This window comes from Salmo salar, chromosome 17 (genome assembly GCF_965601325.2).
Source record: "Salmo salar chromosome 17, fSalSal1, whole genome shotgun sequence".
NCBI lineage: Eukaryota > Metazoa > Chordata > Actinopteri > Salmoniformes > Salmonidae > Salmo > Salmo salar.
This window is the reverse complement of record NC_138307.1, coordinates 25,144,721-25,157,333: the sequence shown is the minus strand read 5'-3', so window position 1 is coordinate 25,157,333 and position 12,613 is coordinate 25,144,721. Positions and strand designations below refer to the sequence as shown.

At 45.9% G+C, this 12,613-nt stretch overlaps 1 protein-coding gene across 2 annotated transcripts in view; it reads left to right on the top strand.

Moving 5' to 3' along the window:
* The window catches only part of LOC145861376 (receptor-type tyrosine-protein phosphatase-like N), a 40,283-nt gene that overhangs the window by 25,666 nt on the left and 2,004 nt on the right, over positions 1-12,613 (top strand). For both annotated transcript variants that reach the window (XM_082963660.1, XM_082963661.1), the window contains 10 exons: positions 3,854-3,933; positions 4,168-4,232; positions 6,744-6,953; positions 7,754-8,035; positions 8,473-8,620; positions 9,497-9,570; positions 10,219-10,296; positions 10,530-10,649; positions 10,724-10,890; positions 12,182-12,235. In XM_082963660.1, coding sequence (XP_082819786.1) covers positions 3,854-3,933; positions 4,168-4,232; positions 6,744-6,953; positions 7,754-8,035; positions 8,473-8,620; positions 9,497-9,570; positions 10,219-10,296; positions 10,530-10,649; positions 10,724-10,890; positions 12,182-12,235 — 1,278 coding nt within the window. The remainder of the gene's footprint in view (positions 1-3,853; positions 3,934-4,167; positions 4,233-6,743; positions 6,954-7,753; positions 8,036-8,472; positions 8,621-9,496; positions 9,571-10,218; positions 10,297-10,529; positions 10,650-10,723; positions 10,891-12,181; positions 12,236-12,613) is intronic.

The following is a 12,613-nucleotide window of genomic DNA, read 5'->3' as shown; positions in this document are numbered from 1 at the left end:
AGCGGGGGCATCTCAGTGCAGCGGGGGCATCTCAGTGCAGCGGGGGCATCTCAGTGCAGAGGGGGCATCTCAGTGCAGAGGGGGCATCTCAGTGCAGAGGGGGCATCTCAGTGCAGCGGGGGCATCTCAGTGCAGCGGGGGCATCTCAGTGCAGCGGGGGCATCTCAGTGCAGCGGGGGCATCTCTGTGCAGCGGGGGCATCTCTTTGCAGCGGGGGCATCTCTGTGCAGAGGGGGCATCTCTGTGTAGACAGCAGGAGCGGTAGAGATACTCTGAATGTGATCGGCTACGAAAAGCCAACTGACATTTACTCCTGAGGTGCTGACCTGTTGCACCCTTGACAACCACTGTGATTATTATTATTTGACCCTGCTGGTCATCTATGAACATTTGAACATCTTGGCCACGTACTGTTATAATCTCCACCCGGCACAGCCAGAAGAGGACTGGCCACCCCTCATAAACTAGTTCCTCTCTAGGTTTCTTCCTAGGTTCTGGCCTTACTAGGGAGTTTTTCCTAGCCACCGTGCTTCTACACCTGCATTGTTTGGGGTTTTAGGCTGGGTTTCTGTACAGCACTTTGAGATATCAGCTGATGTAAGAAGGGCTTTATAAATGCATTTGATTTGTAGAGGGGGCATCTCAGTGTAGAGGGGGCATCTCAGCTCAGGTACTTCTATGATCAACGGCAACATACTCCATTCCTCTACTGCTTGACGACTGAGCTCAAACTCGGGTGTGGCGGCTAGGTGGAGCTCCTTCTGTGGCCTTTTCTCATTTGGGCAAAAGTCCGTCCTACACCCTCTCTCCTCCGTCCTCTCTCCTACACTCTCTTTCCTACACCCTCTCTCCTACACCCTCTTTCCTCCGTCTTCTCTCCTACAACCTCTCTCCTCCGTCCTCTCTCATACACCCTCTCTCCTCCGTCCTCTCTCCTACACCCTCTCTCTTCCGTCCTCTCTCCTACACCCTCTCTCCTCCGTCCTCTCTCCTACACCCTCTCTCCTCTGTCCTCTCTCCTACACCCTCTCTCCTCCGTCCTCTCAACTACACCCTCTCTCCTCTGTCCTCTCTCCTACACCCTCTCTCCTCGTCCTCTCTCCTACACCCTCTCTCCTCCGTCCTCTCTCCTCTGTGACTCGGAAACCGATGAGTGGTTGAGGAGATGTAAATTCATTGCTAGGTGAATGGAAGTGTCCTCCCTCCTCGATAGCCACCTTTCATCGAGGATAATCGTTTGGATCCTACCTGAGTCCTTCGTGGAAAAGTTTGGAAATCTGCCACAACCCTTTTGAATCAGCTTTTGTTTTGGCGGAGAAAACCATGAACATGTTTAAGAACAAAATGCTACTTATCGTTTTATCTATAACATGTCTTGCACAACTAACTTAGTTTGTTTTTATCTCTTTACACATTTATTTTGGGATCCACCCTGTAAACGTCATTAGCAAGTGGAGAAGGAGAGTCTCATTTCATTCAAGCGCATTTTCATCCACATTGCCTCTCCTCGATCACCTTTGACTTTTTTCAAAAGGAGGTGAGGCAGAACGGAGGAGAGAGGACGTAGGAGTTGAGGAAATCAGAAATAGAGGAAGGACTAAAAACAAACAAAATATAACTATTGTAAAATTGTGTCTGTAAAATGTGAGTAATATGTATAAACTGAAGGTAGAAGCCTAAGTGTTATTGTTTATTAGTTTACTCCAATTGGGGGAGGGGTGGTAGGGGTGGTAGGTTTGTGGGGAATAATAAAGGTATATTCTAAAACAAAAGTGTGTATATGTATGTATGTACAGTTGAAGTCGGAAGTTTACATACCCCTTAGCCAAATATATTTAAATTCAGTTTTTCACAATTCCTGACATGTAATCCTAGTAAAAATTCCCTGTCTTAGGTCAGGTAGGATCACAACTTTATTTTAAGAATGTGAAATGTCAGAATAATATTAGAGAGAATGATTTATTTCAGATTTTATTTATTTCATCACATTCCCAGTGGGTCAGAAGTTTACATACACTCAATTAGTATTTGGTAGCATGGCCTTTAAATTGTTTAACTTGGGTCAAACATTTCGGGTAGCCTTCCACAAGCTTCCCACAATAAGTTGGGTGAATTTTGGCCCATTCCGCCTGACAGAGCTGGTGTAACTGAGTCAGGTTTGTAGGCCTCCTTGCTCGCACACACTTTTTCCAGTTCTGCCCACAGATTTTCTATGGGATTGAGGTCAGGGCTTTGTGATGCCCACTCCAATACCTTGACTTTGTTGTCCTTAAGCAATTTTGCCACAACTTTGGAAGTATGCTTGGGGTCATTGTCCATTTGGAAGACCCATTTGCGACCAAGCTTTAACTTCTTGACTGATGTCTTGTTGTTGCTTCAATATATCCACGTCATTTTCTTTCCTCATGATGCCATCTATTTTGTGAAGTGCACCAGTCCCTCCTGCAGTAAAGCACCCCCACAACATGATGCTGCTACCCCCGTGCTTCACGGTTGGGATGGTGTTCTTCAGCTTGCAAGCCTCCTCCTTTTTCCTCCAAAAATAACGATGGTCATTATGGCCAAACAGTTCTATTTTTGTTTCATCAGACCAGAGGATATTTCTCCAAAATGTACGATCTTTGTCCCCATGTGCAGTTGCAAACCTTAGTCTGGCTTTTTTTATGGCGGCTTTGGAGCAGTGGCTTCTTCCTTGCTGAGTGGCCTTTCAGGTTATGTCGATATAGGACCCGTTTTACTGTGGATATAGATACTTTTGTACCTGTTTCCTCCAGCATCTTCACAAGGTCCGTTGCTGTTGTTCTGGGATTGATTTGCACTTTTCGCACCAAAGTACGTTCATCTCTAGGAGACAGAACGCGTCTCCTTCCTGAGTGGTATGATGGCTGCGTGGTCCCATGGTGTTTATACTTGCGTACTATTGTTTGTACAGATGAACGTGTTACCTTCAGGCGTTTGTAAATTGCTCTCAAGGATGAACCAGACTTGTGGAGGTCTACAAATTTTTTTTGAGCTCTTGGCTGATTTCTTTTGATTTTCCCATGATGTCAAGCAAAGAGGCACTGAGTTTGAAGGTAGGCCTTGAAATACATCCACAGGTACACCTCCAATTGACTAAAATTATGTCAATTAGTCTATAAGAAGCTTCTAAAGCCATGACATCATTTTCTGGAATTTTCCAAGCTGTTTAAAGGCACAGCCAACTTAGTATATGGAAACTTCTGACCCACTGGAATTGTGATACAGTGAATTATAAGTGAAATAATCTGTCTGTAAACAATTGTTGGAAAAATGACTTGTGTCATGCACAAAGTAGATGTCTTAACCGACTTGCCAAAACTATAGTTTGTTAACAAGAAATTTGTGGAGTGGTTGAAAAACGAGTTTTAATGACTCCAACCTAAGTGTATGTAACTTCAGACTTCAACTGTACTGTATGTATGTATGTATGTATGTATGTATGTATGTATGTATGTATGTATGTATGTATGTATGTATGTATGTATGTATGTATGTATGTATGTATGTATGTATGTATGTATGTATGTATGTATTTATTTATTTACCCCCCAAAATATATGGGGGATTGGAAATGATGCAGACAATTACATTGATGGAAGCAACAATCTATCTGCAATATTAAATTTGATCCACCCCCTAAGAAAAAAATAATAAGAAAAAAATAAAGTGTTAGGGGTAGTCGTTGTTGGGGCTTATTCAGACCCAAAATAAAGGCTCCCCCCACCCCCCAGTCCTCCTGCTCCTACCACCATCCCACCACCCCTCTCTCTCTCCCGGCCCCAGCTATATCAATCAATAGTTTGATGGAATGTTTCTGTCTGTCTCTCTACAGTGTGGTGGGGCCTGCCCTGACATTCCGTGTCCGGCCCAACAGCCAGAACCTGAGTGCTGAAGACGTGGCAGAGAAAGCCGGTAAGTGGACCTGTTACTGGGGTCAGACGGGGTCAAATTGACCCAATGTCCTGCTTCTCTGTGTAAACCACCAAGACAATATCTACACACACACACACACACACACTTGGACAAAAAGTGAGATAGGGGTATAAAAGGGATTTTTTAGCCACTCTGGTGTTTTTTAAATATTTAATAGCAAGAATATTACTTTTTTTGCAAGATGGCAACTATTTTATATTGTAATTTACTTAGTTGCAGAGAAGAACTTTCTGGAATCTGAAACTGCTCTGAAGATCCTGCAGACAGGTGTCGGTGAGGTAAGAGCATGTTATGCTGCATTTAGGTGCGTGTGTGTGTGTGTGTGTGTGTGTGTGTGTGTGTGTGTGTGTGTGTGAGAGAGAGAGAGACTGGGGGGGGGGGGGGTCTCTTTGCATTAGAATCTATTGGCATTCATCATCAATATTCTGTGCGTCCTTCTGTGCATTTTCACCGTCAAACTCTTTTCCCCTGCCTGAAATGCCTGAATGGCTAAAATCCTTTGATATGACATACGTATTTTGCGGTCGAACGAAACGTGCGCGCTCCCGAAAGACACAAGACTGTCTCTTTAATTCATATTGGTCACGCGCACCACTCCTCTCTTGGTCGTCTCATATCGGCCCTGGGCCTGAGCTAGTAGGTCACACTGCCGCCAAAATTCAATCAAATGATGCGCTATTCTCCACTTTAGAAACGCATTATGGAAAGCAAGAGACAGATCTTATTTTATTTTGTGCGTTATCAAAGTCAAGTCGCCTTTCTTTCACGGAAGGTGGATGTTGGGTGAGTGTCGCTTATATTTAGCATAATAATAGGCTATTCATACTTTTGAATGGTAGATTTGTCTAGAGTTATTCGTTATTATGGGCCCAAGTCGCGAATTGTATTTCTTATAGGCCTAATTTGATTCTATAATAGTTATATTTAGTTCCACTTCAAATATGTCTACGATTTAGTTGCCATTTGTAAATTGCTTACGCATTAATGTTATCTGTTAATTTAGACTTTTTCATCAGATTCTGCCGGCATAGCGCACGCACATCTACGAGATGCCCAGCCCGCGTGGTGTTTGTGGGATAGTCGCATAATTCTGGGTATTTAATCATAATGAAGATTTTAACAACATATTCAAGAACGTACAACAAATAACACATTTATCGAATTTAATCTGTTTGAGGACACGTCTATCAATATTATACCATTTAAGGGGACCTATATCGGGTTACAGTAATTAGTGTTGGTGCACATTGTAACTATCTTGTTTGCATTTTGTATAATTTCACATTGGCAATCTCTCCTCTCTTGAATTATAAGAATACTGCAATAATGTCCATTAGATTTCTCTTGGAAGTCTGAAATTGTGCAAAGACACACAAATGTACCAGTGTGTGTCATCTAAGTTTAAAACCCTTTAATTCTAGTTGTCTATTCCATTTTTATTTAGTGGAAGAAAAAAAAGTTAGGCCTTATGTTTGCTGTTTGCATCACTCACAAGTGTGATGAATGAAGTGATGAATGAAGTTGCATATCGCTTTTGGCAACAACAAACTGAGTTAAGACACTTGCCACAGTGACAGAAGTCAATGTCTGCAGTAATGGAATGATCTGGAGTCTATCTACTGTACTCCTCATGCTACTCTTCTATTGAATCATACTCTTGGTCTCTCTGTTGTCTTCCATCTAAACTGCAACCTCTTGGTCTCTCTGTTGCCTTAAATCAATCAGTCTCTTCCTCCCTTCCTCCCATCCTATACCCATCCCTCTCTTCTTCCCTCCCTCCCCTCCTACACCCATCCCTCTCTTCTTCACTCCCCTCCTACACCCATCGCCCCCTTCCTCCGTCTCCTCTCCTACACCCAGCCCTCACCCCTGCATCCCCTGATGTCAGTTAGGTAAATTCACCTCATGTCCAGAGAGAGATCTTAATACTCGTCTCCAGAAACGGGTCATTCGGTTCTTCCCCCTTTCTGTTTTCTTCCCCTTCCCCCCTTTTCTCTCCCATCTCTCATCTTCGGGCCCCTTTAGACTATCAGACTATCATATTCGGCCCTCCCCCAATGTCAGACTATAGCTCCACCCCCTCTCCCCAATGTCTGACTATAGCTCCACCCTCTTACCCCAATGTCTCAGACTATAGCTCCACCCCCTCTCCCCAATGTCGAACTATAGCTCCACCCCCTTACCCCAATTTCTCAGACTATAGCTCCACCCCCCCAATGTCTCAGACTATAGCTCCACCCCCTCTCCCCAATGTCTCAGACTATAGCTCCACCCCCCCATCCCCAATGTCTCAGACTATATCTCCATCCCCCAACCCCCAAATCCTTCAGCACATTCCTGGGGCCTCTGAAGAGGAAAGAGAGGTCAGGAGGGCAGGAGAGGCAACCGTGGCAACTAGGGAGGAGAAGGAGAGATGAAAGAGAATAAATGATTGGGGGTCAGGCTGCAACAGTACTTGTGTTGCATTCAGTGGGGTACAATGTAGAAAAACGTTTCGCAACGTGAATATCTCTGTTCTGATTGGACGTTTCACTCTGTTTCAAAAAAATGTCACCCTAATGAACACCACCCAGGTTTTCTCTCATCCACCTCCTCAATAATAATAACTTTGATCAATTCTTCTGTTGCAGGACATTAGTGGGGCTCTAAAGAACCAGAGTCTCATCCTTCCACTAACCAATAAACACTCTTTCAAAAGCTATTTTATTGGCTCATCAGTGAGATATTCAGCTAACAATGTAGTTTTCCTCCCTCTCTCTTTCTGTCTCTGTCACCTCCCTTCTCGACAGAGAACTGATGGGCGGGGCTTACCTCAGGCCACCCGGGTCCGAGATGGCTCCCGTTGGGTGTTCATGACCATGGTGGGCGTGGCCTGTGTTGGCGGGATCCTGGTGGCGACAATGACCATCGTCTGCCTGCGTCGCCATACCAACCGCCTGGCGTCTGAGAAGCTAGGCCTGGGGCCAGAGGGAGGCAGCGTTACACACCAGGAGTACCAGGTAGGTGCACACTAGGCCCAGCCATCAACTGACACCTCACAGTCATGCAGGACCAAGTCAGGTGGGAGTACTGTAGACTACAGACAGACAGCACATTGCTCGATGAGATATGATTGACAAACCAATTTCCCCTCAGGGATCAATAAAGTATTTATCATACATGGGTTTGTCCAGCCGCTATATCTTAGTTTTCTTATGTCTCCCTCTCTTCACCAATGTCAACACAGTGTAATACTCCCTAAAAAGACAACTCACAAACAGTCCAACATGAACACATTCACTCTTTAGTTTTCAACCTGCACAAGCATTCACTAGTCTGAGACATGAGATGTATTGAAAGAAACCTGTGCATGCTGCAGACCCCAACTTCCCAGGACTACCAGTGTGACTGTATCCACGGGACAATGATCCCAGGACTACCAGTGTGACTGTATCCACGGGACAATGATCCCAGGACTACCAGTGTGACTGTATCCACGGGACATTGATCCCAGGACTACCAGTGTGAGTGTATCCACGGGACATTGATCTCAGGACTACCAGTGTGACTGTATCCACGGGACATTGATCCCAGGACTGCCAGTGTGACGGGATCCACGGGACATTGATCCCAGGACTACCAGTGTGACTGTATCCACGGGACAATGATCCCAGGACTACCAGTGTGACTGTATCCACGGGACATTGATCCCAGGACTACCAGTGTGACTGTATCCACGGGACATTGATCCCTGATTTAGTAATACATTGTGTCCATAGAAAGCCCATTGACTGTCATGGTCCCCATCTCCTTCTGTCAGGACCTGTGTCGTCAGCACATGGGATCCAGGGGACTCTTCGAGCGTCAGGAGGGGGCAGGAGCAGCGGGTGGGGGTGCTAGTGGAGGAGGAGGAGGAGGAGGTGTTGGTGGAGGAGGAGGTACGGACACGTCCAGGGTGAGCAGTGTGTCGTCCCAGTTCAGCGACGCGCCCCAGCCCAGCGACGCGCCCCAGCCCAGCCCGAGCTCCCACAGCAGCACCTCTTCCTGGTGTGAGGAACCAGCGCAGACCAACATGGACATCTCCACCGGTCACATGATCCTGGTCAGTGTCACTCTGAACATTTACTCTATTCATTCATTTATTAATTCATTCATTTATTCCTACTCAGCCTCAGATCTCTACCGCTGTTCGGACTAACACCTGGGTTAAAATAGTTCTTGTTTTCCATCAAATACTTTTGCTGCGCTTGATTGAACTTGCCTAGCTGCTTTGCGCAATGGAACCAATGGACTAGTCCCAAAAGTGCAAATCTTACCCACCTGGCACTGCAGGTAGGCTCAATCAAACCCTACAAATATTTTAAATATAACAAATGCTATTTGAATCCAGGTCTAGTACTGACAATTAAATACACATTAACCATCAGACTCTAAAAGACATTCATCCAGTTGAAGTCATTGACAGAGGAAAGTGTAGTGTATTATATAAGTAAGAGTCATCCTAGTACTGAGAGCCCCCTCTGTCCTCCTAACCCACAGGCTTACATGGAGGACCACCTGAAGAACAAGGACCGTCTGCTGAAGGAGTGGGAGGCCCTGTGTTCCTACCAGGCTGAACCCAGCACCATGTCTGTGGCCCAGAGTGATACCAACCTGAAGAAGAACCGCTGCCCTGACTCTGTGCCCTGTAAGTTCTTCTTCTTCCCCTCATCCTCCTCTTTCTTCTTCCCTCCTTTCTTCCACATCTCCTCCTTGATTTATTTCCCCTTTGTATTTTCTTGGGTGATTTTTGTTGAACAGAAAGTGATAGCCTGGGTCCCAGAGCTGTTTGGGATGTTTTGCTCCTTGTCAATCTCTCACCAAACATGTTATGTCAACAGATCTGAGACCAGGCTAGGAAAGTGGACAGACAGGAAAGTTAGGAGGAGATCCAGTCAAAATGACAGTGGGTCAGATTAAACCCACACAGACTGTATGCTGAGGGTCACCGGTGGCATCACCAGCTAGACCACCCAGGTGGCCTGGCCTCCATAATCCTAGGTTAAAACACCCAGGCGGCCTCCATAATTCTAGGTTTAACCACCCAGATGGCCTCCGTGATTCTAGGTTAAACCACCCAGGCGGCCTCCGTGATTCTAGGTTAAACCACCCAGGCGGCCTCCGTGATTCTAGGTTAAACCACCCAGGCGGCCTCCGTGATTCTAGGTTAAACCACCCAGGCGGCCTCCGTGATTCTAGGTTAAACCACCCAGGCGGCCTCCGTGATTCTAGGTTAAACCACCCAGGCGGCCTCCGTGATTCTAGGTTAAACCACCCAGGCGGCCTCCGTGATTCTAGGTTAAACCACCCAGGCGGCCTCCGTGATTCTAGGTTAAACCACCCAGGCGGCCTCCGTGATTCTAGGTTAAACCACCCAGGCGGCCTCCGTGATTCTAGGTTAAACCACCCAGGCGGCCTCCGTGATTCTAGGTTAAACCACCCAGGCGGCCTCCGTGATTCTAGGTTAAACCACCCAGGTGACCTCCATGATTCTAGGTTTGTGTTTTGTGTCTTTGCGCTGCAGATGATCACTCCAGGGTGAAGATGAAGGCGGAGAACAACCCCTCCAGGACTGACTACATCAACGCCAGCACCATAGTAAGAAGTAATCCTGATCCCCGCTGTCACCATGGTACCTGTCTGGTTAACTCAAATCCATCCCAGTGAGCAAAATTGGTTGAAAGACATCTTTTCAATGTCTTTGCAACCAAAAATATGTATTTTCAACATCTTGTGCTCATAGGGATAGATCCCCACCCAAAGCCTTCTCTATATATCACTCTGATCTGTATTAGAAAAGGGCCTCAGGGTAGAAGTGCTGATCTAGGATCCATATGATCTGTCATTATGATCTAAAAGACTGATCCTATATCAGGACTCCTACTCTGAGACTCTTTCTGAATACGGCCCTGGTCCCACCTATGGCCCTATAGCCGTCTCCGACACCAACCCTCCATTGATCAAACTGGAACACTAGTTGTGGAATCTCTCCCATGATGCTTCCCAAATGGTACTCTGTCCCCTACCCAGTGCACTACTTTTGACGCGCTATGAGCCCTGCTCAAAAGAAGTGCACTCTATAGGGGATAGGGTGCCATTTGGGAAGCAGATCCACTCACCTGCCAAGTAAATGCCACTGGTCAGTGAATGGAACCATCGCCACGGTGACCACCAGTGTCCATAGTGTCCTCTATTGTGGACGCCAGGAGGTGACCCATGATGACCTATCCCCTCTGTGACCCCTAGATCGAGCATGACCCCCGGATGCCGACATACATCGCCACCCAAGGGCCCCTGTCTCACACCATCTCCGACTTCTGGCAGGTCAGTCACTCCGGATGAGTATTCATATGTGTGTAATATGAATACAATTCCTAACTTGAACCATATAATGTGTACAAACATTTGTTCACATAAATCAACACTCAAAACACATGCCGATGTGATGATGAAAGAAGATTACACTATGGACTACATTATGATGTTATTGGTCTCCAAGCTCTATGTTTACATGTTCTAGTGTGTGTGTGTGTGTGTGTGATGGTGTTCCTCTATAGATGGTTTGGGAGAATGGCTGCACGGTGATAGTGATGATGACAGCCCTGGTTGAGGACGGAGAGAAACAGTGTGATCGCTACTGGCCTGACGAGGGATCCTCCCTCTACCACATCTATGAGGTGTGTGTGAGACTCGGTGTGTGTGTGTCTGTCTGTCTGTCCTGATCTGTAACAATGGTCTGTGTGTCCATCAGGTGAACCTGGTTTCGGAGCACATCTGGTGCAATGACTTCCTGGTTCGTAGTTTCTACCTGAAGAACGTCCAGACCCAGGAGACCCGCACACTCACCCAGTTCCACTTCCTGAGCTGGCCTGCCCAGGGCATCCCCACCTCCACACGCACCCTACTGGACTTCCGCAGGTACCGCATGGACACTGAACGCAGGGTTGTTTACTAGGCATGAAATGGGGGAAAAAATGGATTGAAACAGGGAGTTTGACTACTGCTCATTTTCGTTTTCCGTTTGAAAAACACTTTAAAATATTGCATGCTATAATGAACACAACCCAGATATACAGGACAACAGAATGTCTGACATTTTAAGGTTTGGAAGGGATTTTATTATATGATGCATCCTATGGTTTTGCCAGACCATGCTCCTATCTTGTTTGGTCTCAAATTCCTTTGTCACTCGTCAATAGTGTCAGTTTCACAGACTTTTCTCTGTCCACAACTCCTTATAATCCTCAATCCATTTTACTCATCTGATCCCTACTAGATGATGGGATGACCAAAACATATAAAACATGTCATTTCACTCATCCATCCTGCTCTTTCCTTTTACCCTCTGTCTGTCTCGCTCTGTCTCTCTGTGTGTGTGTGTTGTCTTTACTTAATTAGCCTTTCTCTTTCCCTTTCAATCCCTCCTCACATCTCTCCCTTGGACACTCCCTCTGTCCCTCCTCTTCTTTGCTCTCACACATCTATCTTGCGATGGAGGTCAGCGGGCTCATGATATTTTACATATCTGTCCGTGTCATCTTTGTGATTTGCAGCTAGTAGTCTGGGTCCAGTTGCATAGTCACAAAAATGATCATGGACAGGTGTGGCTGCAGCAGGAGGTCCATCGCCTAACCCCTTTGCTCCCTCGTCTCTCTCCCTTTTTTATACTCTCTCTGTCTACATTTCTCTCACCCTTTTGACTCTCCTCCTCATCACTATGCTGCGAACGCTCCTCTTTATCTAAAAGTTATTTTCATCCTATAATGATTGTTAAACTGGAGTGGAGCTTCAAACAGGGCTGTTTTCCTCCATATTGAATACACACTGACTGCTTGTTTAGAACTGCTAGGCTGCGTTCCAGTGTGACTATATTGCTGCCAGATCTAATGCTTGCATAGGTCTTTAAAAAAGATCAGCGAGCCACATCGTATGATTACGCAGTCTGATGCCCAACTGCACAGTCGGATGACCTGGCACGCAACCATTGGTTGATGCAATGCAACATCTGCAATGTAAACAACATTTTTATTAATTAGGACACGGCTGCAATCGAGTTAGGATTTGTGTTGTCGTCCTCATTTTAGCTTGTCTGATGTTTGTATGACTTGCCATTGTCAAGCATGATCAATATATATGTTCTCCATCAGTGTTCACTATTCATTCAGTATTCACTTATATTTGATCCCCCTCTCTCTCTGCATCTCCACAGAAAGGTGAATAAGTGCTACAGAGGCAGATCTTGTCCGATCATTGTACACTGCAGGTAAACCAACGTTTGCAACACAACTTTTGTCCACACGGTGGCAGAACCTTGCCATTCTCTTTCAGATGCTGCTTGGCTCAGGTGTCGGAGAGAGTGGAAATGTAGCACAGATGTTCCACTATATTGACCCAGATGCTCTATTGGCCGCCCTAACAATGAAAATAAATGTCTTAAAAAATGGAAGACAGTCGGGACGAGGCAAGACAGGTGGGACCCTTCTGACCCCTGTGGCTCAGTTGGTAGATTATGGCGCTTACAACACCAGGGTTACAAAAACAGTATGCACTCACTGCTGTAAATCGCTCTGGATAATAGTGTCTGCTAAATGACTAACACGAAAAAATGTAATTCTAGCATATGAGAGGGCAGATACGCGTG